Source organism: Cololabis saira, chromosome 20 (genome assembly GCF_033807715.1).
Source record: "Cololabis saira isolate AMF1-May2022 chromosome 20, fColSai1.1, whole genome shotgun sequence".
NCBI classification, from domain to species: domain Eukaryota; kingdom Metazoa; phylum Chordata; class Actinopteri; order Beloniformes; family Belonidae; genus Cololabis; species Cololabis saira.
Genome location: NC_084606.1, coordinates 34,790,489 through 34,817,411, shown reverse-complemented (window position 1 = coordinate 34,817,411; position 26,923 = coordinate 34,790,489). Strand labels below are relative to the sequence as shown.

The 26,923-nt window shown below is 43.8% G+C and overlaps 1 protein-coding gene across 1 annotated transcript; it reads left to right on the top strand.

The window, feature by feature from the left end:
* Nucleotides 1-4: 4 nt before the first annotated feature.
* Nucleotides 5-25,429, top strand: LOC133420002 (procollagen C-endopeptidase enhancer 2-like). The gene is made up of 9 exons (XM_061709540.1): nucleotides 5-118; nucleotides 7,549-7,657; nucleotides 11,542-11,800; nucleotides 13,807-13,931; nucleotides 17,709-17,845; nucleotides 17,930-19,023; nucleotides 22,906-22,986; nucleotides 23,117-23,287; nucleotides 25,058-25,429. The coding sequence occupies exons 1-9, from the start codon at nucleotides 27-29 to the stop codon at nucleotides 25,186-25,188; spliced, it is 2,199 nt and encodes a 732-aa protein (XP_061565524.1). The 5' UTR covers nucleotides 5-26; the 3' UTR covers nucleotides 25,189-25,429.
* Nucleotides 25,430-26,923: the final 1,494 nt, after the last annotated feature.

The window sequence follows — 26,923 nt, the reverse complement described above, 5'->3', positions numbered from 1 at the left end:
GCTCGCCTAATCTGTGCAGGACAGCGATGGAGACCAGGGTGTGCACTGTGGCTCTGCTCATTTATCTGACATTAGGATGGACGGATGCTCAGGGTCCCACTAACGGCACTGACTTGAGGTAAGGTGTGTGCAGAGGAGCCGAGATCTATTGGCTGAGCATTTTTCCTCCATATACAGGACTGTCTCAGAAAATTAGAATATTGTGATAAAGTTCTTTATTTTCTGTAATGCAATTAAAAAAACAAAAATGTCAGACATTCTGGATTCATTACAAATCGACTGAAATATTGCAAGCCTTTTATTATTTTAATATTGCTGATTATGGTTTACAGTTTAAGATTAAGATTCCCAGAATATTCTAATTCTTTGAGATAGGATATTTGAGTTTTCTTAAAAGTTAAAAGTTTTCTTCCCAGAATACGACATTTCGGCTTTTTTCTCAAGATTGTACCTCGACATTAATCTCGACATTTTGACTTTTTTCTCGAAATTTCGACTTTTTTCTCAACATTTCAACTTTTTTCTCGAAATTTTGACTTTTTTCTTGACATTTTGACTTTTTTCTCAACATTTCGACTTTTTTCTCAGCAATTCGACTTTTTTCTCAAGATTGTACTTCAACATTAATCTTGACTTTTCGACTTTTTTCTCGAAATCTTGACTTTTTTTCTCGACATTTCAACTTTTTTCTCGACATTGGCTTTTTTCTCGAAGTGCATAATAAAAAAGTTTAAGATTAAGATTCCCAGAATATTCTAATTTTTTGAGATAGGATATTTGAGTTTTCTTAAGCTGTAAGCCATGATCAGCAATATTAAAATAATAAAAGGCTTGCAATATTTCAGTTGATTTGTAATGAATCCAGAATGTATGACATTTTTGTTTGTTTAATTGCATTACAGAAAATAAAGAACTTTATCACAATTTTCTAATTTTCTGAGACAGTCCTGTATACATGTGGTGAGCAATTTACAAGGAGTATCGGTGTGTGTGTGTGTGTGTGTGTGTGTGTGTGTGTGTGTGTGTGTGTGTGTGTGTGTGTGTGTGTGTGTGTGTGTGTGTGTGTGTGTGTGTGTGTGTGTGTGTGTGTGTGTGTGTGTTCTCTCCAGGTTGGTGCATGATGATAACAGTAGAAATAAAGGGTTTCAGTCTAAGACAAATGTGTTTGGCATCACATGAGCAAGTTGAGATAAAATAACAGCACACTGTAATTGATGTAGTGCTTAAAGTTTATGAAAATACAGATATTTTGCAAAAGAAAAAAGATCATTTCCAACATTCTGTGTCTTTTTGAGCTCAAAAGCTCATTTTATTTTAGTTGTTTATTGACTCTTTGGTGTGCCTTTCCTTGCACGCGGTGTGTAAATTGAACACGAGAGACAAACAAATGCCTGTGGGCTGTGCAGCTCCAGAGGGTCTGAAGGGAGGGACTCCAACACTGGGCTGTTTTCAGCCAAAACGTTTCCTTAAAGGACCGCAACAGATGCAGAAAAACGAGCCAGAATACACAGCGAGAAGAAATTCTAACGGGTGTCGAAGATGATTAATTTTACCCTAAATTATAAGACGGAAAAAATCCAGCTATAGATCTGAAAGGAACCTGACCAGATGCTGGTGAAGCCAACACCTCAATCAGCCAGTCTGTGCCCTGCCAGGGCTGCTAATTAAAAGTTGGAGCTTCTTTTGAAGTGTGTTTATCTGAGCTGCAAGAGTGGGGTTATGTCACCAGACTTCTTGTGGGGGAACTGCTTGAGAAAGTGCCTGTCTGCTCCAGTAGGTGTATCTCAGAGATCTCAAGTAACGAAGTACAAATACTTTGTTACCTTACTTAAGTAGAAATTTTGGTTATATATACTTCACTGGAGTAATTATTTTTCAGACGACTTTTTACTTTTACTCCTTACATTTTCACTCAATTATCTGTACTTTTTACTCCTTACACTCCTTCCTCCCTCCCACCTTCCTTCCTTCCTTCCTTCCTTCCTTCCTTCCTTCCTTCCTTCCTTCCTTCCTTCCTTCCTTCCTTCCTTCCTTCCTTCCTTCCTTCTTTCCTTCCTGCCTCCCTACCTCCTTCCTTCTTCCCTTCCTCTTTTCTCCCTTCCGCTTTTCTCCCTTCCTCTTTTCTCCCTTCCTCTTTTCTCCCTTCCTTCCTTCTTTCCTTGTTTTCTCCCTTCCTTCCTTCCTTCCTTCCTTCCTTCCTTCCTTCCTTCCTTCCTTCCTTCCTTCCTTCCTTCCTTCCTTCCTTCCTTCCTTCCTTCCTTCCTTCCTTCCTGCCTCCCTACCTCGTTCCTTCTTCCCTTCCTCTTTTCTCCCTTCCTTCCTTCCTTCCTTCCTTCCTTCCTTCCTTCCTTCCTTCCTTCCTTCCTTCCTTCCTTCCTGCCTCCCTACCTCCTTCCTTCTTCCCTTCCTCTTTTCTCCCTTCCTTCCTTCCTTCCTTCCTTCCTTCTTTCCTTGTTTTCTCCCTTCCTTCCTTCCTTCCTTCCTTCCTTCCTTCTTTCCTTCCTGCCTCCCTACCTCCTTCCTTCTTCCCTTCCTCTTTTCTCCCTTCCTCTTTTCTCCCTTCCTTCCTTCTTTCCTTGTTTTCTCCCTTCCTTCCTTCCTTCCTTCCTTCCTTCCTTCCTTCCTTCCTTCCTTCCTTCCTTCCTTCCTTCTTTCCTTCCTGCCTCCCTACCTCCTTCCTTCTTCCCTTCCTCTTTTCTCCCTTCCTTCCTTCCTTCCTTGTTTTCTTCCTTCCTTCCTTCCTTCCTTCCTTCCTTCCTTCCTTCCTTCCTTCCTTCCTTCCTTCCTTCCTTCCTTCCTTCCTTCCTTCCTTCCTTCTTTCCTTGTTTTCTCCCTTCCTTCCTTCCTTCCTTCCTTCCTTCCTCCCTCCCACCTTCCTTCCTTCCTTCCTTCCTTCCTTCCTTCCTTCCTTCCTTCCTTCCTTCCTTCCTTCCTTCTTTCCTTCCTGCCTCCCTACCTCCTTCCTTCTTCCCTTCCTCTTTTCTCCCTTCCTCTTTTCTCCCTTCCTCTTTTCTCCCTTCCTTCCTTCTTTCCTTGTTTTCTCTCTTCCTTCCTTCCTTCCTTCCTTCCTTCCTTCCTTCCTTCCTTCCTTCCTTCCTTCCTTCCTTCCTTCCTTCCTTCCTTCCTTCCTTCCTTCCTGCCTCCCTACCTCCTTCCTTCTTCCCTTCCTCTTTTCTCCCTTCCTTCCTTCCTTCCTTCTTTCCTTGTTTTCTCCCTTCCTTCCTTCCTTCCTTCCTTCCTTCCTTCTTTCCTTCCTGCCTCCCTACCTCCTTCCTTCTTCCCTTCCTCTTTTCTCCCTTCCTCTTTTCTCCCTTCCTTCCTTCTTTCCTTGTTTTCTCCCTTCCTTCCTTCCTTCCTTCCTTCCTTCCTTCCTTCCTTCCTTCCTTCCTTCCTTCCTTCCTTCCTTCCTTCCTTCCTTCCTTCTTTCCTTCCTGCCTCCCTACCTCCTTCCTTCTTCCCTTCCTCTTTTCTCCCTTCCTTCCTTCCTTCCTTGTTTTCTTCCTTCCTTCCTTCCTTCCTTCCTTCCTTCCTTCCTTCCTTCCTTCCTTCCTTCCTTCTTTCCTTGTTTTCTCCCTTCCTTCCTTCCTTCCTTCCTTCCTTCCTTCCTTCCTTCCTTCTTGCCTCCCTCTCTCCTTCCTTCTTCCCTTCCTCTTTTCTCCCTTCCTTCCTTCTTTCCTTGTTTTCTCCCTTCCTTCCTTCTTTCCTTGTTTTCTCCCTTCCTTCCTTCCTTCCTTCCTTCCTTCCTTCCTTCCTTCCTTCCTTCCTTCCTTCCTCCATCACTCCTTCCTTCCTTCCTTCTTGCCTCCCTACCTCCTTCCTTCTTCCCTTCCTCTTTTCTCCCTTCCTTCCTTCCTTCCTTCCTTCTTTCCTTGTTTTCTCCCTTCCTTCCTTCCTTCCTTCCTTCCTTCCTTTCTCCCTCCCTCCTTCCTTCCTTCCTTCTTCCCTTCCTTCCTTCTTTCCTTGTTTTCTCCCTTCCTTCCTTCCTTCCTTCCTTCCTTCCTTCCTTCCTTCCTTCCTTCCTTCCTTCCTTCCTTCCTTCCTCCATCACTCCTTCCTTCCTTCCTTCCTTCCTTCCTGCCTCCCTACCTCCTTCCTTCTTCCCTTCCTCTTTTCTCCCTTCCTCTTTTCTCCCTTCCTCTTTTCTCCCTTCCTTCCTTCTTTCCTTGTTTTCTCTCTTCCTTCCTTCCTTCCTTCCTTCCTTCCTTCCTTCCTTCCTTCCTTCCTTCCTTCCTTCCTTCCTTCCTTCCTTCCTTCCTTCCTTCCTTCCTGCCTCCCTACCTCCTTCCTTCTTCCCTTCCTCTTTTCTCCCTTCCTTCCTTCCTTCCTTCTTTCCTTGTTTTCTCCCTTCCTTCCTTCCTTCCTTCCTTCCTTCCTTCTTTCCTTCCTGCCTCCCTACCTCCTTCCTTCTTCCCTTCCTCTTTTCTCCCTTCCTTCCTTCTTTCCTTGTTTTCTCCCTTCCTTCCTTCCTTCCTTCCTTCCTTCCTTCCTTCCTTCCTTCCTTCCTTCCTTCCTTCCTTCCTTCCTTCCTTCCTTCCTTCCTTCTTTCCTTCCTGCCTCCCTACCTCCTTCCTTCTTCCCTTCCTCTTTTCTCCCTTCCTTCCTTCCTTCCTTGTTTTCTTCCTTCCTTCCTTCCTTCCTTCCTTCCTTCCTTCCTTCCTTCCTTCCTTCTTTCCTTGTTTTCTCCCTTCCTTCCTTCCTTCCTTCCTTCCTTCCTTCTTGCCTCCCTCTCTCCTTCCTTCTTCCCTTCCTCTTTTCTCCCTTCCTTCCTTCTTTCCTTGTTTTCTCCCTTCCTTCCTTCTTTCCTTGTTTTCTCCCTTCCTTCCTTCCTTCCTTCCTTCCTTCCTTCCTTCCTTCCTTCCTTCCTTCCTTCCTTCCTCCATCACTCCTTCCTTCCTTCCTTCTTGCCTCCCTACCTCCTTCCTTCTTCCCTTCCTCTTTTCTCCCTTCCTTCCTTCCTTCCTTCCTTCTTTCCTTGTTTTCTCCCTTCCTTCCTTCCTTCCTTCCTTCCTTCCTTTCTCCCTCCCTCCTTCCTTCCTTCCTTCTTCCCTTCCTTCCTTCTTTCCTTGTTTTCTCCCTTCCTTCCTTCCTTCCTTCCTTCCTTCCTTCCTTCCTTCCTTCCTTCCTTCCTTCCTTCCTTCCTTCCTTCCTTCCTTCCTTCCTTCCTCCATCACTCCTTCCTTCCTTCCTTCTTGCCTCCCTACCTCCTTCCTTCTTCCCTTCCTCTTTTCTCCCTTCCTTCCTTCCTTCCTTCCTTCTTTCCTTGTTTTCTCCCTTCCTTCCTTCCTTCCTTCCTTCCTTCCTTCCTTCCTTCCTTCCTTCCTTCCTTCCTTCCTTCCTTCCTTCCTTCCTTCCTTCCTTCCTTCCTTCCTTCCTTCCTCCCTCCCTCCTTCCTTCCTTCCTTCTTCCCTTCCTTCCTTCTTTCCTTGTTTTCTCCCTTCCTTCCTTCCTTCCTTCCTTCCTTCCTTCCTTCCTTCCTTCCTTCCTTCCTTCCTTCCTTCCTTCCTTCCTTCCTTCCTTCCTTCCTTCCTTCCTTCCTTCCTCCATCACTCCTTCCTTCCTTCCTTCTTGCCTCCCTCTCTCCTTCCTTCTTCCCTTCCTCTTTTCTCCCTTCCTTCCTTCTTTCCTTGTTTTCTTCCTTCCTTCCTTCCTTCCTTCCTTCCTTCCTTCCTTCCTTCCTTCCTTCCTTCCTTCCTTCCTTCCTTCCTTCCTTCCTTCCTTCCTTCCTTCCTTCCTTCTTTCCTTCCTTCGTTACCTTACTTAAGTAGAAATTTTGGTTATCTATACTTCACTGGGGTAATTATTTTTCAGACGACATTTTACTTTTACTCCTTACATTTTCACGCATTTATCTGTACTTTTTACTCCTTACATTTTAAAAACAGCCTCGTTACTCTATTTCATTTCGGCCTTTAAATAAAAACTATCCAGTTAAATTGCTCCATCCGGATAGAGTGAATTTGGTTGTGGTTGTTTCAGATGTTCTTGTCCAGTTTTGTTCTTACATCCGTTCCCTCAGATTCCTGCAACTAAACTTGGATGTACATTCCAATAAAGGTTAGGATAAATGATAACATGCCTCTGAAGTTTGACTTTTTGCACCATTACAATACTTATAGGCAACTAGTCATCATATCTGCTGCTCTCTGAAACACATGTTAATGCTCAATAGTACACATATATGCTTCTTTAATATATTTACATTATACTAAGATACATTCATTTTCAATGGCTTTTGTCCTTAATGGCTTTTTTCCCCCTTATATTATTTTTACTTTTATACTTTAAGTAGTTTTGAAACCAGTACTTTTATACTTTTACTTGAGTAAAAAACTTGAGTTGATACTTCAACTTCTACAGGAGTATTTTTAAACTCTAGTATCTATACTTCTACCTGAGTAATGAATGTGAATACTGAAGACACCTCTGGTGTATCTTTTGACAAGTTTCTTGTGGTACAGTCGGCACCAGAGGTGGGTAGAGGAGCCAAAAATTGTACTCAAGTAAAAGTACTGTTACTTCAGAATAATATGACTCAAGTAGAAGTAAAAAGTAGTCATCCAAATAATTACTTGAGTTAAAGTAAAAAAGTACTTGGTGAAAAAACTACTCAAGTACTGAGTAACTGTTGAGTAACGTCTGATTTATTTTTTTAACACAACCATTCAAACAGACAAAAGTACAATATAATCATCTTCAGGGAAATTAAATCAATAAAATAATAAAATTAATAAAAAATAGCTTAAATTTAAATAATCTTAAAGTAAATTCAAGTACTTTAATAAATAATAAAATAAATAAAATAATAACAGAATAAAAAAATAAATTAAGCACAAGTAGCACAAAATTTCAAGCCTTTGTACTTTTCTTTTTTAACCAGGCAGAACTAGAACAAACATGAACTCATAGAAACTCTGTGTGTGTTTGAGTCTGTGTAAATGTGACAAAACATGCAAAAACAAACATTTTTCCCAAAGAATCACTCAGTGATGTCATGAGATTGACGCGTACGCGGATAAAAGGGATAAAAGAAAAGTAACAGCTCAACGTAGCCTAATGTAGCGGAGTAAGAGGAACAGTTTCTTCTTCACAAATCTACTCAAGTAAAAGTAAAAAGTATAGGGATTCAAAACTACTCCTAAAAGTACAACATTTCCCAAAACTTACTCCAGTAAATGTAACTGAGTAAATGTAACTCGTTACCACCAGCTCTGGTCGGCACACAGCACATACAGTATACTGTAATACTGTACATTAACAGTCGTGTTTGACCAAGAGTCATGAGAAAACACAGCTCGAGGGTTGTTGGGTCTCCGCCCGCGTCTGCCCCCGAAGAACACAGACTCCCTCTGTAGTTTCCAGCATATGCTTCCATCTTTATGTGTGTGTGTGTGTGTGTGTGTGTGTGTTTGTGTGTGTGTGTGTGTGTGTGTGTGTGTGTGCATACAGACTTTTACCCAAATACCCTTCATTAAAGCTCCACGGACAAGCTGTATTTTATTTGTAAGACTCAAACATGAAGAGTGCTGCAGTTTTTCCATCTCTTTTCAGGCCCATGTTCCCCTGCGGCGGTCACCTGGTCACAGACTCCGGCATCGTGGCCAGCGAAGGATTCCCCAGCTACTACAAACCAAACACTAAATGCATCTGGTACATCACTGTGAGTCACAAAGCTGTTGTGATGCTCTGATCTGCAGGCTCTTGACAATCATTTCTGGCTGATTTTTCATCAAGCAGTCTTTCATTTTTTCACAAACACACCTATTAACAAGCAAAAGAGTGCTTTCTGGGTCAGGGAAAAGTAAAAATTCATGTAAAAACAGATTGCAGCATCTTTGAGAATGTCATTTGTATGGATTTTGAAGACTGGATATCTCCGAACATCTAAATAACTAATTATTACATACATGTAACTATATCCTCAATTACAAAATGTTAGAAATGTAAATATTCAGTAAAATCCACCATCAATAGTTGTGGGTTTTGGTCCTTTAGGCAGCATCGCATTAAAAACTTGATTCTCTAGTGTAAATTAACCGTTAGTCACTGTATCCGCCTACTCAAGTTAAAATTATTCAACGAAATAAACACCTTCTCTGGGTCTGAGATGTCCTTTTCACAGACTCTCACAATGTTTTGGTCCTAACACAAAATAGCTATGGTAAAAAGCTCAAAATCAACCTTATTTTGTATTATAATAACGATAACCTCTATTTAACCAGGTAGGCCAATTGAGAGCCAGTTCTCATTTACAATTACGGTGTGGTCAAGAGGGAGCATCTTTAACCCAAAGACTGTATAAGAAGAACTGGACAACCCCTGTGACATCACCCACAATCAGGCCTACAAGCTGGCGGGAACTTTCCCAGCTTAGTTCAATGAACGGGGAGAGAGAAGACCCTTCCCTCCCTACCTAACGCTAAGCTGTGATGCTAATTCATATTACTTTACATTCTGATCTAAATGTTTTCATTTAAAGTGTTGCTATCAGATCAACATTAAAAACAAGTGCTGCCAGAGTTGAATGAGGACTAATGGCCCTTTTCCACTAGTATCTACTCAGCTCGGTTCTACCCGCCACGGCCCCGTCTTGCGATTTTCCACTAGGGGCTGAGGCGGGTAGAGCCGCTCCAAGCAGATACTTTTTCTGTAACCATTCTGCCGAGGTTCTAACCGGGCTGAGCCGGCACTATTTCTGACGTCACCACCCTCCACGCCACCGATTGGTCGGGGGGCGGGGCCGTCATCACACTACAGCCCTCTGATTGGCCGGGGGGCGGGGCCGTCAGACGTTTGAATCAGGAAGCGGGAGTCAGAGAGCGACTCGCGGCGATTTTATTATACAGCACAAACGTCTGTTTGGTGATCCAACTCTGAGGTGCAGATGTTTATAAACCTGGGGGCTGACGAGAGAATTAAAAAGGGATCTAGACGGTGATAAGGAACGACCAGATCTACCAGGCGCTCTGTTTTTTTCTCAGCCGCTCGCGGCTCCAGCTGATTTCTGATCAGCGCCGACACAAACAAAGGTGTTGTGCAATCGAGTACGTCCCAGCAGCTTCACCCCAACCTGCCCACTTCTCACCTGGCTGTGGAAAAACACACGGGGACAAAGCGGGGGGAGCCGGGACGAGCCGCGCCGAGGCGAGTCGGGCTGAGTAGGTGCTAGTGGAAAAGCGCCATAAGAGAGCTCCACTAGGGCCCGAGGTAACTTGGTCTGCCGTTTGGAGGTTGGATCTGTTGCAGTTGGGTTTTGTGGCCTGGTCCAGACAGACTTCTGCTTGGAAAGGTCCAGAGATCCGCCATGACTCACGAATCCTCCAGCCATCCCAGTAGAGCTGCATTTAGCTGACACAAAGTCCTCTCCAACAACTCTAAATGTTTACATAATCATGTTTCACCCCTGTTCTCTGCAGTAGTTATTAGGTAGAGTAACCACACGGGCCTCCACCAATGGTGATTGTTGTATCCCAAAGTATAAGACCTCTTTTGGTGAGTCGGTTTTTTCTGTGAAGGGTGCAAAACTCTGGAATTCTTTACCCACTAATTTAAAATTAGAAATGCGTGGCAATATTTTCAACAGAGGACTCAAACTATGGCTCAAATCTAAACAACAGTGCCTACATGAACAGGTCAGGTCTGGTTCTGCTCTTGAATTATGTTGTCTTTGCTTTATATCTTATGTCATCCTCTAATTTTATTGTATATTTTATTGTCTGTATTTTTTTAAACGCCTCCTGTGGACAAGTGTTGCAAATTAGCATGTATGCTAAAACACTCAAACAGTGCATTTGGTTTGTCCTATGTAATTGTGATGTCCATACCAAATAAAGAAAGAAAGAAAAAAAAAAAGTTAGGACAAGCCATTTGCTTAGTTAACCTGCATCCTCAGACACAGGCCGGGCCAGGCTCACACTGTCATGTTAGTACTTACATGTTAATTAAATCTAAGTTATGGAGACCAAAACCAGGCTGTAAACAGGCTATATATATGTTTATTTCTTCTGCAAAGTTGAACATCTTAACATGATAAAGTCAATGACATTGACTCACTTTTGAAGCCACCCTCCAGTGGTCAGTCAAGGAACTGCAACGTTTCTCTGTTCCCGGTAGATTGGACCTGGAAGTTGGGATGTTCCTGCTTGTGGAGTCAGACACTCGACTAATCTAAACAGTTCATAGATTTAAATTATAACAATTACACTGAATCTTCAGAACTAGGATTCACAAGGTGGTTTTTTTTTTTAACAATAGTCTCCCATCAATTGATAGGTCTGCTTTGCTTTCATTGCTGGACCACTTTAGTCGTTGAACAAGAAATGTTTTTTATAGCTTGCATCAGTTCATGGTTGAAGGTGGATGTTGAAATAAAGCTCGGGGTTGAACACGCGCAAGAATGTTTACAAGCACTGATGTTTTTAAAGGACAAAAACGCATATTTGTGGCTTTACAACTGGTGAAAAATGTGCATTTGCACATTTCTGTCTCTGTGGTGTGCACTGTTTTAGTCATGAAGCTACAGTTTTATGAACTCTGTTGCGTCTGCAGTCCAGACATGTCCCTTGCTGCATCAACTATAACATTAGTCTGTCTTAATATCCTTTAAAACTAATCGCCATAATATTTGACATGCGGCTTTGCACCAACGTGAACATTTTTTAAATGACGAAGGCCCATGTGGTCAGTGAATAACCAGTGCTATAAAAAAAACTATATCATTTTTGTTTATTATTTTATGTGTCAGACGTTACAGGATTCAAAATTTGCAGCTATCGTACAAACAATCAATACATCAGTTTTAACACTTGTAAATCCTTTTTTCAATTAAAGGTATAGTCTGTAATCGTATTCAAAAACATTTATTGTTATACTGGGTGAAATGGTCCTTCCATCCTGAGAGTAGCCAGTGAATAATGTGTTCAGAAAAAGGAAAGAAAAAAATCCGACCTCTCTGACAGCTTTAATCCTGTAAAAACTCTGACCAATCTGTTTTTTGCACACCGAATGAAACGGATTGGTCCAGGACGAGAGGATTGGCAGGGTGGCAGGGTGGTGCTTAGAGGAGGTGCCACTTTCAAATCTTGCTAGCTCTCCAACATTACAGACTATACCTTTAAGTGATTTGTAAATTATCGGTAAATCATTGGATTCTGTTGAGTTCTGTTTTACACAGCGCACCACTTTTTCCTGTTTTAGTTTTTAGCTGTTGCTGCTCAGAGCTTCTAATGATGCAAATCTGATCATGCAATATATGACTCAAAGTCTCTGCAGAACTGAGGATAAAAGAGGCGTGTACACTGTGAAATTGCCAATAAAGTAACAGATTTGTGGAAATATTGGAATTGAATGAGATGTTTTTTGTTTTAAAAAAGGTCAGGTTTCATTATAAATAATTGTGTCTTCTATTAAGCTGAATATCAACGTGAATACCAGTTTACTTAAGTAAATGCTTTTAATATATCCGATTTAATTTGTGGTCAAACTGAAGAAAGAACATGTTCCCCTTATTATTTTCTTTCCACATATTCTTGTTTTCTTCTTCAGGTCCCGGAGGGTCATGTGGTCATGTTGTCCTTCCGTCTCTTTGACCTGGAGGCCGACCCCACCTGTCGCTACGACTACCTGGACGTCTTCAACGGCCACTCGCGCTCCGTGCAGAAGCTGGGACGTTTCTGCGGGACGTTCAGGCCGGGCGCGCTCATCTCCACCTCCAACACCATGATGCTGGAGATGGTGTCGGACGAGGCTGACGGAGGCCGAGGCTTCCTAGCTTCCTTCAACGCAGGGAAGCCCCACATGGAAGGTGTGGACAGTTTGATTTGCTCTCCTTGCAACAAACCAGTGAAAACACATCTGCCCTTCACTTCCTCAGGAGGAGCTATACAAACCCTTTTTTTTACATAGGCCGCACTGAGCGTCGTTTGAAAGGCAGAGTTTCTGAGCATAAGTATGCTATTAGAAAAGCAAATTTTGATTACCCAATGGCTAAGCACTTTTTTGAAGCACATGACAGCAACCCAGGTTCACTTATGGTTGAAGGCCTAGTAGCTGGGAGGGAATTCATAAAAATCGTGCACTAGTTTTTGATATTTGGCATGGTGTTAGTTATGGACATAAGGTTTTCAAAAACCACCGCAAACAAATTGGGACGGCCCCCTAGTAGCCGGTTTGCAGAAAATTCAAAATGAATCAATAAGCAATAAGGCGAATAAGGCAGAAATTGTAGGTGTTGAGTTTAAATATGCAGAGCTGATGTTTTTTGTGTGTTATTTTAATAAAATCCTATTCTTTCCCTGTGACTTAGTTATGAAATTCTGTTCATCTTAAGACTGAATGAAGCCACTGCTCTCACCCAGTGAGATTATTGACACTACAGTGATAGTGACCTGTCCAATAAACAGAAAACTGCATCCTTGGGGGTGAAAATAGGGGTCTAGACCCTCTATAATCTATCTATGTGACTTAATTCTAGAGTTTTTTGGGCAAAAAATTACCTTTAAAATTAAATTTGACCTTCAACATGACCTTGAAATAGGAAATGTATCTCAGAATTGAATTCCTAGAACCAAAAAAGTAGAGAAAGTGACAATATACAACAATCTAGGAGCAAACCAGCCACTAGGGGGCCGTCCCAATTTGTTTGCGGTGGTTTTTGAAAACATTATGTCCATAACTACCACCATGCCAAATATCAAAAACTTGTCACCAAGTGCACGATTTTCATGATTTTTGACATATTCCCTCCCAGCTATAGAAAGTATTCAAAAAAACATTAGAGGTGGTGACAGACTCAAATTACTTCTGCAGGGAGAGACCTTTTATATTTACCAAATAAAAAGCCACTATCCATCCAGGTTTAAATGAAGACATTGATTTCAGTCCTTTTTTGTAACTTTTTTTCATTACAGATAATGTTCTTTCTTCTCCTATTTCTAGTATTTAATTGTTTAACAATTGGTGGAGCCATTTATTGATCATTATCTGTTATTTCTCTTGTTTACATTTGTCCACCTACCCAGGTGATTTCAATCATCCCATTTAAAGAGAATCAATGTGTTGAGTGTTACACCTTGAGGAAGGCTGTGGCCCAAACGCGTGGGCTGTAACCCACTTTTTAAAATCTTCTACATGAAATAGCCATTTCACCGCACTATAAGGCGCACCCAAAAGCCTTTAATTTTCTCAAAAACCGGCAGTGCGCCTTATAATGCAGTGCGCCTTATATATGATCATTACGGTAATTTCTGTTACTGTAGTCAGGGGGATTGTGGGTAATGTAGTTGGTGTCGCCGAAGTAATGGTGCTAAAAACGTCAGGAATCGTCACAGACGTTCAAGACAACAGCAGCGACGCTGACTCGTAATGGAGACGGAGCAAAGCTGGTTTTTATTTTGTTAATAAAGTTTGACATACAGTACTTTTCTTCTTTTTTTTTTTGCATTTGCTGTAGGATTTTGTAGCATTTCCTGTAGCGCAGCTCCATCAGGTAGATACGTAACTCAACCCCAGCCGCTATAGTACGGTATTTTACCAGATATTTATTTATGTGCCTTATAATGCGGTGCGCCTTATATATGGAATATGTTTTAAAATACGTCATTCATTGAAGGTGCGCCTTATAGTGTGGAAAATACGGTAAAGGCTTTTTATATAAGAGTGCCTTGGATTTTTCTTCTTTTTTCTATACAATCCTTTGTTGGATTTAAGGAAAAGTCTTTCAGGCCTTTATCAGCCTTTAAATCAGCCTTTAAAACGTATTATTTTGGAAATCATCTCAGTATTTGACACCTTTTTCCCCCATTCCTGCAGAGGACCAGTTCTGTGGAGGCCGGCTGACCAAAGCGCAGGGCTCCGTCAACACGCCCAACTGGCCCGACTCTAATTACCCAGCAGGCATCAGCTGCTCCTGGCACATCTCCGTAGAGCCAAGCAACGTAAGCCCTTCATTTTTTTTTTATTTATTTATTTTTTATTTCGAACACATAAGGAAAAAAATATAAAATTTTAAAACAAAATTCAAAACATACAGAAAAAAAGCAACAACAACAAAAACGTAATACAAACAGGGAAAAAAAAAGTGTGCGAAAAGGAGCAGGTAGAAGTAAAACTTATTTAACCCTGTTAACCCTGCTCCTTTGTTACCTCTATCATAAATTAAACATAAATATTAATAATAAATAGCTGCTAATTTACCTATTAGGCTACCGATTTTCCCATTGGTTGAGCCTTTGCACCTAACCAGCTAACAAACACAATAGTTCCTTAAAGGAGCATGAGGCTCCTTTTAAGAAATGAGACTCTCTAGCGCCACCCTTCACCACGACGGCCGTTGGGGGTACTGCAGCCAACAGTGAAGCCGGCACGGGAGAACGGGGAGAACGTGCATGCAGCGTCATGTGACGTCACATCCACAGGACAGCGCGGGAAATTCGGGACCGAATTGCAGCACATTTTGCAGCACACAGCCTGTTCAAGGCAACGGAGAGATACACTAGAGGGCTCATTCTTTTTGGTTTGGAACGCTTCATCTGACATTATTACTAGAAAACTTAAAACGTATACATATTTTTTTCATAAATCCTTCCTCAATCCTGCCTCATGCTCCTTTAACATAACTCCTCCTCAATCAAATAACTTGCCAGAACTTCCTTTTTGTACCGTTTTTTAAATTGATTTATATTTGTACATTGCTTCCACCCATCACCCAACCCATTCCATAAATCCACTCCCAAACAACTGAGATACACATGAAGAATTTCAACACATGCGACTTTAAAAACAGTGTGTTTGTGTGATCCTTATAACCCACATTGTGAAGTATCCTGATTGCTTTTTTTTGCAGTCTGAATAGTGGTTGTAAATTGCTTATATATGTGTTGCCCGAAACTTCCACACAATAATCCTGATATGGTAATACTAGTGATGAATACAGAATGTGCAATGATTTATAATCCAGCATGTACTGTATCTTGTTCTCGTTCTCGTTCTTGTTCACACTGCACTTGTGAACAGTATTGATCCTCAAACATCTTCAGTATTCACAAATTTAATTCAAATCAGCTGGTAATCATGATGTAATCTCCCAAAGATTACAGATTACATGCTGCAATTACCTAAAATAGTCCTGCTCCTGTAACCACACCTGCATCCAACATCTCTAAATGAGAAATGTTTGAGTAGTGTATCAAAAAAACGGAAGATTACAAGCTGAAGATGCAGACTTTAAAACCCACTGAACCAGCTAAGACTGGCTTAAACCAGCAATCAGCATGTTGTTGTTTTGGCCTGTTTTCGTCAAAAAGGAAGGCAAAAACACAACCTACAAGCTGAGGATTTAAGCAAGCGGAAGTCATTTCCCTCCACTACTCACCCACAGTTCACAGTTAAGTTTATGTGGCACGCTGAAATGTGGAGTTGAGGACGGTTTGCAGTTCTTTTCACAGGATTGAGGCACGATGGTCATCACAGCGAGCCCGAGCGGCAGGACCTGACAAAGACTAAGAACCCATACTTTAATTCTTAAAATAGTCAAGCTTTGATGCAAATACTATGGGATCTTTATGTCATGAGTCTGTGCTGTTTCAAAAAAACAAGACAAACACAGCACAAGGATTAGATACTTTTCAGATGCTGAGGAGAACATGGCATCACTGAAACAACATGAATACAGAGTAACAAGGTTAAACAAAAAATCAAGTTTCCGCAGCTCCCGAAGCTCCGGCCTGCAAACATGCACAAAAGAGAAAAAAGGGGGGCCAGCACAAGAGACTACAGGAGCGATGGACAAAAACGATAGCTATGAGATATTTATAATAAATAAAAACTGAAATGGAGAAGAGAGGAAGAGAAGAGGAGAGGAGAAGAAGGGTGAGAGGCACCGCCCAGTGGATCATGTTGGTAAGCCCCTGCAGCAGAGGCCTATAGCAGCATATCTACCGCGAAGCTATATTTGAGACTAACTATTATAGTCTTGTTCTATAGCTGCAACTATGACTACTGACTCTAATACACTAGAGTTTACACTACCTAGAGATTTACCAACACCAGCTAGAGGTTTACTAAACACTAACTATAGGCTTTACTAAACTTACTAAGTTTAGTTTTAAAGGTGGAGGTTGTGTCAGCCTCCTTAACCCAGATTGGAAGTTGGTTCCATGGTGCCTGATAGCAGAACACCCGCCCTCCAAATCTACATTTGGATACTCTAGGAACTACGAGTAAACCTGCACTCCGAGAACGGAGAGCTCTGCCAGGAACATAAGGCACTATCAGGTCTTGCAAATAATGCAGAGTTAAACCCCATGACTCAACAGGTTGTAGGTCCTTGTTTATTAATAATAACCTAAAGTAATAATTTCCAGTATTCCAGTATCAGTCTCTCACATTGTTGTGGAGGTGTTTTAGCACATTCCTCATCACAGTATTGCTTTGGTTCATTGAGTTGTTTTTTTTTTGGGGGGGGCTTTTGCTCACGTTCTCTTAGATTCCTGCCTCTGCATTTCAAGTGACTTGAGGTGTAGACTTTGAATAGACCATTGCAAACCCTTCTTTTATTTTAAGTCTTTCCAATCTACGTTTGCACACGTGTGCTTAAGACCATTCTCATGCTGCGTGAGTGACCCAGTCCTGGAGAAGCTTAGCTGTAAGTCTTCAATACTGTGCACATGGAGGAGCTCATGGTCAGCTCAGTGACTGCAAGGTGCACAGGTCCTGTGGCAGCAAAACAATGGCGAACCATCGCTACCACGCTTGACAGTGGATATAATGTGTTCAAGAAGAATTTTTCAGCAACACAGTTGATGGGAGTTTATGTGAACAATTATCATCTGGATACGCTGCAAGTAAAATACAAGGAAAGAGCAGAAGTTGTGCAAATGTATTACAGGACTGTCTCAGAAAATTAGAATACTGTGATAAAGTCCTTTATTTTCTGTAATGCAAAAATGTCATACATTCTGGATTCATTACAAATCAACTGAAATATTGCAAGCCTTTTATTATTTTAATATTGCTGATCATGGCTTACAGCTTAAGAAAACTCAAATATCCTATCTAAAAAAATTAGAATATTCTGGGAATCTGAATCTTAAACTGTAAGCCATAATCAGCAATATTAAAATAATAAAGGCAATATATCAGTTGATTTGTAATGAATCCAGAATGTATGACATTTTTGTTTTTTTAATTGCATTACAGAAAATAAGGAACTTTATCACAATATTCTAATTTTTCTGAGACAGTCCTGTATATGGGTCAATGAAAAGGTGGAGTAGAAGTCTTTAAATCATGTAAGAAAATGTACTCAAAATATACTCAAAAATTCAATATGGTTGTATCCAGTGCTAGATCTGCTAAATCAGTTCTGTTGCAGCTGATGTAGAAAAAGTAGTGAAATTAGCGAAGGGGCCCATTACAAGAAAATGTTCTACCAAATATAACTATGTGTGTGTGTGCGTGTGCGCGTGCGTGTGTGTGTGTGTGTGTGACAGCAGTCTGGGGATGAATCAAATGAAAGACTTCATTCACTGCCTTTAGGGGTGTGGGAGTGTGCCAGGAGATTGAAGTTAAGGAAACGGGGAAGGAACCAAGGGCAAGAGAGGCAGTAAATGCCCGTCTGTATTTCAAAACTCCTCCACTAATGCATTCATGAAAGGCAGAAGTAAACTGGATTTCCTTGTCAGAAAGGTCATAGTTTGTTTTCATGTTTACAGGTGATTGAAGTCAAGTTTGAGAAGCTGGATTTGGAGCCCGATGCATACTGTCGTTACGACTATGTGGCATTGTTTAACGGGGGGGAGACTGATGACTCCAGGAGGATTGGGAAGTTCTGTGGAGACAGAGCACCAGGGTGAGTTCAAATGTAATCTTAAAGAAAGGTAAAGAAGTCGCTTTTCTTATATGCATTTTTCAAATGTTCCACTTTTTTACGCAGAACTATAGTGACAAATGGCAACGAGCTCCTTCTCCAGTTTGTGTCGGATCTCAGTGTGACCTCAGATGGATTCAAGGCGCACTACTCCAGCGTGCCGCAAGGGTCGCGGACACCCACCGCTGGAGGGGATTTTATCTTCAGTCCCCAAATCACCTCAACGCCGCGGCCTGCAGCCAGGAGGCCGATCAGACCAACGCCTAAACCCACCTCCAAACCAGCCAAACCAACTTTTAAACCAGCTAAACCAACTTTTAAACCAGCTAAACCAACCTCCAAACCAGCCAAACCAATGTTCAAACCAGCCAAACCAACATTCAAACCAACAAAACCAATGTTTAAACCAGCCAAACCAACATCCAAACCAATCAAACCAGTGTTCAAACCAGCCAAACCAACTTCCAAACCAGCCAAACCAATGTTCAAACCAATCAAACCAGTGTTCAAACCAGCCAAACCAACTTCCAAACCAGCCAAACCAATGTTCAAACCAGCCAAACCAACTTCCAAACCGACACATAAACTAACTTCCAAACCAACACCTACACCAACTTCCAAAACAACACCTAAACCAACTTATAAACCAACACCTAAACCAACTTTGAAACCAACACCTAAACCAACTCCCAAACCAATTTTGAAACCAACCACTAAACCGAGTAAACCAACTCCCAAACCCCCCCAGAGACCTAGATTTGGCCTCATTCCTAAACCCACCCTCAAACCAGCCAGAAACCCGTCGAGAACTCCGCTTGTAAAGAAGCCTCCACTTCTCAAACCTACGCCCAAGCCTTCAAGCAAGCTCACGCCTAAACCCAAGCCAACCAAACCCACACCTAAGCCGCCCGTGAAAAAGCCTATAATTAAACTTGTAGCTAAACCTACACCCAAACCCAGGATTATTAAGCCAACACTCAAACCGATCATCAGAGCTAAACCCACACCTAATCCTGCAGTGAAAACAAAGCCCACCATGAAACCAATCAGACCAATCATCAAACCAATGAGGCCGACCCAAAAGAGTGCAGTTAAACCATCACCTAAACCGTCAGGACCAAGCAAGACGGTGACGAAGAAGCCTGCTGTCGTCAAGAAACGTGAGTGAAAGCAAAGGGCTTTTAAACCTCACTCTAAAGTTTCTACCTCTATGTGTATGGGCTCAAATTAAAGCCATAAATATTTTGTATCTGTAAATAAACTTTGTACTTGTAGAAATATTTTGTGCGTGTGCAAAAAATATTTGTACTTGCAAAAAATATTTGTACTTGTAGAAATATTTTGTCACTCACTCACTCACTCACTCATCTTCTTCCGCTTGTCCGTTCCCGGGTCGCGGGGGCAGCAGCCTCAGCAGGGATGCCCAGACTTCTTTCACCCCAGACACTTCCCCCAGCTCTTCCTCCAGCTCTTCCGGGGGGAGTCCGAGGCGTTCCCAGGCCAGCCGAGAGACATAGTGTCTCCAGCGTGTCCTGGGTCTTCCCCGGGGTCTCCTCCCGGAGGGACATGCCTGGAACACCTCCGTAGGGAGGCGTCCGGGAGGCATCCGGTACAGATGCCCAAGCCACCTCAGCTGACTCCTCTCAATGTGGAGGAGTAGCGGCTCGACTCCGAGCTCCTCCCGGGTGACCGAACTCCTCACCCTATCTCTAAGGGAGCGTCCAGCCACCCTGCGGAGGAAACTCATCTCGGCCGCTTGTATCCGCGATCTTGTCCTTTCGGTCACTACCCAAAGTTCATGACCATAGGTGAGGGTAGGTGCGTAGATTGACCAGTAAATCGAGAGCTTCGCCTTTCGACTCAGCTCCCTCCTCACCACGACGGTCCGCTACATCGACCGCATAACTGCGGACGCTGCACCGATCCGTCTGTAAATCTCACGCTCCATTGTTCCCTCACTTGTGAACAAGATCCCGAGATACTTGAACTCCTCCACCTGAGGCAGGACTTCTCCACCCACCCGGAGAAGGCATGCCACCCTTTTCCGATGGAGAACCATGGCCTCGGATTTGGAAGTGCTGATTCTCATCCCTGCCGCGTCGCACTCGGCCTCAAACTGCCCCAGCACATGCTGAAGGTCCCGGTCCGATGAAGCCAACAGGACAACATCATCTGCAAAATGCAGAGATGAAATCCTGTGGTTCCCAAACCGGATCCCCTCCGGCCCCTGGCTACGCCTAGAAATCCTGTCCATAAAAATTATGAACAGGACCGGTGACAGAGGGCAGCGCTGCCGGAGTCCAACATGCACAGGGAACAAGTCTGACTTACTGCCGGCAATGCGAACCAAACTCCTGCTTCGATCATACAGAGACCGGACAGCCCTTAATAGAGGGCCCCGGACTCCATACTCACTGAGCGCCCCCCACAGAATGGCACGAGGGACACGGTCAAATGCCTTCTCCAGATCCACAAAACACATGTAGACTGGTTGGGCAAATTCCCATGAACCCTCAAGCACCCTGCAGAGGGTGTAGAGCTGGTCCAGTGTTCCACGACCGGGACGAAAACCGCATTGTTCCTCCTGAATCCGAGGTTCGACTATCGGCCGTAATCTCCTCTCCAGTACCCTGGCGTAGACTTTCCCAGGGAGGCTGAGAAGTGTGATCCCCCTGTAGTTGGAGCACACTCTCCGGTCCCCCTTTTTAAACAGAGGGACCACCACCCCGGTTTGCCACTCCAGCGGTACTGTCCCCTTCCTCCATGCAATGTCGCAGAGGCGTGTCAACCAAGACAGCCCTACGACATCCAGAGACTTGAGGTACTCAGGGCGAATCTCATCCACCCCCGGTGCCCTGCCACGGAGGAGCTTACGAACTACCTCAGTGACCTTGGCTTGGGTGATGGATGAGCACGCCCCAGAGTCCTCACCCTCTGCTTCCTCATTGGAAGGCATGTCAGTCGGGTTGAGGAGATCCTCAAAGTATTCCCTCCACCGTCCGACAATATCCCCAGTCGAGGTCAACAGCTCCCCACCAGCACCATAAATGGTGCCGGCAGAGTACTGCTTCCCCCTTCTGAGGCGCCGAACGGTCCTCCAGAATTTCCTCGAGGCCGACCGAAAGTCTTCCTCCATGGCCTCCCCGAACTCCTCCCAGACCCGAGTTTTTGCCTCCAAGACTGCCCGAGCCGCGGCTCGCTTGGCCTGCCGGTACCCATCTACTGCGTCAGGAGTCCCACCGGCCAACATAGCCCGGAAGGACTCCTTCTTCAGTCTGACGGCATCCTGTACTTTCGGTGTCCACCACCGGGTTCTAGGATTGCCGCCACGACAGGCACCGGAGACCTTGCGTCCACAACTGTCCCCACACACACACAAATGTCCCCCGCCTCCCCCGGGATCCAAGAGAAGCTCCCTTGAGGTGGGAGTTGAAGATGTCCCTGACAGAGGGCTCAGCCAGACGTTCCCAACAGACCCTCACAATCTGTTTTGGGTCTGCCCGGTCTGTCCAACCTCCCCCTCCGCCAGCGCATCCAACTCACCACCAGGTGGTGATCAGTTGACAGCTCAGCCCCTCTCTTCACCCGAGTGTCCAAGACATGCGGCCGATGGTCAGATGAAACGACAACAAAGTCGATCATTGACCTCCGGCCTAGGGTGTCCTGGTGCCACGTGCACTGATGGACACCCTTATGCCTGAACATGGTGTTCGTTATGGACAAGCTGCGACTAGCACAGAAGTCCAACAACAAAACACCGCTCGGGTTCAGATCAGGGAGGCTGTTCCTCCCAATCACGCCTCTCCAGGTATCATTGTCATCGCCCACGTGAGCGTTGAAGTCCCCCAGTAGAACAATGGAGTCCCCAGTTGGAGCACTATCCAGTACCCCTCCCAGGGACCCCAAGAAGGCCGGGTACTCCGCACTGCTGTTCGGCCCGTAGGCACAAACAACAGTGAGAGACCTTTTCCCGACCCGAAGGCGCAGGGAAGCCACCCTCTCGTTCACCAGGGAGAACTCCAACACATGGCGACTGAGCTGAGGGGCTATAACCAAGCCCACACCAGCCCGCCGCCTCTCACCCTGGGCAAATCCAGAGTAGTGGAGGGTCCAGCCCCTTTCAAGGAGCTGGGTTCCAGAAACCAAGCTATGTGTGGAAGTGAGCCCGACTATCTCTAGCCGGTATCTCTCAACCTCACGCACAAGCTCCGGCTCCTTCCCCCCCAGCGAGGTGACATTCCATGTCCCCACTGTGAGGGTTTTGGTCCAGGGATTGGGTCGTCGAGGCACCCCGCCACGACTGCTACCCAGTCCACATTGCACCGGCCTCTCACGGCCCTTCCTGCGGGTGGTGGGCCTAAAGGAAGGCGGGCCCACGTCGCCGTTTCGGGCTGAGCCCGGCCGGGTCCCACCGGCAAAGACCCGGCCACAAGGCGCTCGCCAACGAGCCCCAACCCCAGGCCTGGCTCCAGGGCGGGGCCCCGGTGACGCCGATCCGGGCGACGTAACGGTCCTCGATTTCGCTTTATACATGTTTGGCTTGTGAACCGCTCTTAGTCTGGCCCGTCACCCAGGACCTGTTTGCCATGGGAGACCCTACCAGGGGCGTAAGTGCCCCCGACAACATAGCTCCTAGGATCACTCGGGCACACAAACCCCTCCACCACAGTAAGGTGGCGGTTCAAGGAGGGGAGAAATATTTTGTGCGTGGGCAAAAAATATTTGTACTTGTAGAAATATTTTGTGCATGTGCAAAAAAAATTGGTACTTGTAGAAATATTTTGTGCATGAGTAAAACATTTTTGTAGCTGTGGAATTAATTCGTCTGTGTGCAACATTGGATATACAAAGCTACAAATATTTTTTGCACACGCACAAAATATTTCTACAAGTACAAATATTTTTTGCACACGCACAAAATATTTCTACAAGTACAAAGTTTATTAACAGATACAAAATATTTATGGCTTTAATTTGAACCCATATATGTACACCTGCTTCTTGTTTGTATATTTATTTGTCGCTGTGTGCATTTCCTGCAGCGTTGCCACTGAACCCACAGTGTACACAGCCCTGTAAGAGGGCAGGAACCCTCCACACCAGCTTCTGCCCTCATGACTTTGGTGAGCTGCAACCCAATGTTAAACATGTCTTCCATGCTGCTTGATCTCAGTTCTCCATCTTAATTTAAAGTCTTGATGATACATCTTATTTTTGATATTGGCACTTTGAGTTTTCCCGCCTCTCTTTCAGTGATTACGGGTAAGATAACGGACCTGAGCACTGGTCTGAGGGGCTCAGCGGTAGTGGAGGTGTCCCTGATCAGGGCCTACAAGACAGGACGCCTAAACATATCCAAATCAGGACCCCTCAAGTCGGTCACGCTGACCTCCACCTGCAAGAGATGTCCTGCGGTCATCAAAGGTACAACACAGAGATCTGCATTCACTCTCTCCATCTGTGTTTGCATCTGTCACTCATAGTTCTATATGACGTGTAGTCAGTACTCGAGTTGTATAAAAAATCAGGGGGTTGGTGGATTTTATCATATGGGGACAGATAATTTGTACTGATTACAAATAATATAATATATTACAAATAATAGCAGTGACCAAAACAGCTGCAGAAATACTGCAGGAATGACATAGCAGCAGTTAAATGCAGCCTTCTGTAAGCTTTAAATATCCACTGGGCTTACATCAAATACATCAAAACACAACAATAAAAACACTTTTCTGAACTTATCAATATGACTCTGTCCTTCACAAGATAAGTAAAATGGATCACTGCAAAAACTCACAATCTTAACAAGAATATTTGTCTTATTTCTAGTTAAAATGTCTCATTTTAGTAAAAAAATCTCATTACACTTAAAACAAGACTCATCACTGGAAAAAAACAACAATTTTCACCTGTTTCAAGTAGATTTTCACTTGAAATAAGTAGAAAAATCTGCCAGTGGAACAAGATTTTTTTGCTTGTAATAAGATAAATCTTGTCCCACTGACAGATTTTTCTACTTATTTCAAGTGAAAATCTTCTTGAAACAGGTGAAAATTGTCAAATAAGTTATTTTTCTGGTGATGACTCTAAATGTTGAAATAGCAGTAAAACCACATTCATTGATGAAATGACATAAGGGATGGAAAGGGGGGATGGCAGTTTTACAGGGGGGGATGATTTGGACCGTTTTTACTTCAGGAGGGATGCCATCCCCCCTCATCTCCAGTACTGTGTGTTGGTCAACCTGTGTCTCATCTAAATGAGGGAAATATGAATCATTGCTGATTCAGGTTTAGGGATTAAAAAAAAAAACAACAGTTTTTCTAGTCAAATATACATAGACACAATTGTGTGGCACATATTGAGTATTAATCAGATCTGCTGATGCATGATGAATGCACAATAACAAAGCCAAAGGAAGCCAGAGCAATCACCCAGGTCAGGCGGGGGCTTAGCGGGAGGTGGAGACGGCTTAACAGGCAGGTTCAAAACACAAGATATCAAATAACGTTCCACAAACACGACCGACACAACCGACACGATCTGCCGATGGGAGATGGAGGAGTGGAGCTTATATAACAGGTGTGGGTAATCCGTACCGCTGGAGCAGACAACCAGTCAGGGACCACGCTGGAGAACAGGGAGGACGATGATAAACGGAGACAGGAGGAGGATTCAATCAGAGAAGGAATGCATACTACATTGCACGCTTCGTGTCTGAGACTTGTTTTATTCCCGTTCAACAGACCCAGAGGCAGTTTCCATCTGCATCTGTTGGTAGTGACCTCCTGAAATCAGAGTATCAATCAGAGGAAACTGACTTAAATCTTTGTATCAAAGAGGAAAAGAGTTTCTCTTCGCTATAGTAAAGCAAAGTCGGGCTTTCTTTGAGTGATCTGGCAATAAATCATGAAGGTCTGGATGAGAGATCATTGGTATTATTGACTGAATTAGTTTGGCCTAGATTTCTGCTTCAATCTCTGTGTGTTCATGTGTTCCACATGAAACGCAGAAGTTTGAAGAATCTGAAAATCACAAAAAAATATATAATACTGCTGCTCTGATTCAAACGACACAGGAAGTCATGAGTTGTTTAAAGAGTTAAGTGACAGAAAGCTCTTAAACTTTCAATCAGAAGTGAATAGTATTTGATCTGTTCTTTTTTCCTTCTGTGATCTGTCTCTTCCGCAGGTCGGAACTATGTGCTGATGGGAAAAATCGACACCCTGGGCCACGGCCACCTGAGCCCCTCCAGCTTCACCCTCCTGTATAAACCCATTCACGCCAAAGCACTGGACGTCCTCTCACGTAAATCCTGCTGACGTCACGGCCTCATCCACCAACCACACTGACAGCCCTGAAAATAATAATGGAACCGTATAGAGTGGAAATATTTCTCAGCGATATCCAGTAATGTTTTTACATAATAAAAGACGGTCGCCAAATGCTGTCACTTTTTACATACTCAGCATTAATGATGTCATTTTTGTATTTTGTATATAAATTATATTATATAACTAAGAAGTATTTCGCTGTTCAAATATGCATAATAAACACAGTTGTTTGGAGTATTTTGGTGTCTCTATGTTCATTATTTTTCTTGATGACACATAATTACATTTTTTAAATTACGTTTTATTTATATAGCGTCTAATACAACAGATGTTGTCTCTAGACGCTTTCCAGAGACCCAGAACATGAACATAAACGTAAACCCCCGAGCAATTATTACATAAACAATGGCAGGTAAAAACTCCCCTAGTGGGAGAAAAACCTTAAGCCAAACAGTGGCAAGAAAAACTCCCCTTTAGGAGGGAAGAAACCTTGAGCAGGATCAGGCTCATAAGGGGGGACCCTCCTGCCGAAGGCCAGACTGGGGGAGTCAGGGACGTCAGCAGCACACAGCAGGCAGGTGGAAGCAGCAGCGGGATGACCAGAGGGGGGGGGGGGACTGGGACCGCAGGCCAGCACGCAGCTCCCGGAGCTCCGGCCTGCAAACATGCACAAAAGAGAAAAAAGGGGGCCAGCACAAGAAACTACAGGAACGATGGACAAAAACGATAGCTATGAGATACTTATGATAAATAAAAATGGTACTGGAGAAGAGAAGAAGGGTGTGGCAGGGTGGAGAGGTTGATGGGACACACGCACCTGTGTCCCATCCGCCTGAGTGGCGGCCGCCCTCCGCTTTACTTCAGGGGCTGAAATAAAAAGGGTTCTGCACGAAACTCCGTGTCCTCTCCATCCTGTCGGTCGGGCCCCGTGACACTCGCCGTGCTACAAAGGGAAAGGGAGAGGAGAAGAAGGGTGAGAGGCACCGCCCAGCGGATCATGTCAGTGCCCCCCTGCAGCATAGGCCTATAGCAGCATATCCACCACGAAGCCATATTTTTGAGACTAACTATTATAGTATTGTTCTATAGCTGCAGCTATGACTTTACACTAACTAGAGATTTACCAACACCAGCTAGAGGTTTACTAAACACTAACTATAGGCTTTACTAAACAGAAAGGTTTAAAGTTTGGTTTTAAAGGTGAAGGTGGTGTCAGCCTCCGTAACCCAGATTGGAAGTTGGTTCCAAAGTAATGGTGCCTGATAGCAGAACGCCCGCCCTCCAAATCTACATTTAGATAATCTAGGAACTACGAGTAAACCTGCACTCTGAGAGCGGAGAACTCTGCCAGGAACATAAAGCACTATCAGGTCGCAGGTTGCAAATAATGCGGAGCTAAGCCGTTTTGGGCTTTATACGCAAGTAATAAAATTTTAAATTTGATTCAGAATTTTACAGGTAGCCAATGGAGCAACGCTAACACTGGAGAGACGTGGTCTCTCCTGCTGATTCCTGTCAGTACTCGCGCTGCTGCATTTTGGATCAGCTGGAGCCTATTCAGCAAATTAACTGGACATCCTGCTAACAACACATTACAGTAATCTAGTCTAGAAGATACAAACGCATGAACTAGTTTTTCTGCATCACTCTGCGAGAGGATTTTCCTAATCTTTGCAATATTACGGAGATGGAAAAATGCTATTTTACAAACCTGATTAACATA

Coding starts and splice junctions, on each gene's coding strand:
- LOC133420002 (XM_061709540.1), top strand. CDS start 27: ATGGAGACCAGGGTGTGCACTGTGGCTCTGCTCATTTATCTGACATTA. Junction 119..7,548: donor ACTAACGGCACTGACTTGAG/GTAAGGTGTGTG, acceptor ATCTCTTTTCAG/GCCCATGTTCCCCTGCGGCG. Junction 22,987..23,116: donor CTTCTGCCCTCATGACTTTG/GTGAGCTGCAAC, acceptor CCTCTCTTTCAG/TGATTACGGGTAAGATAACG.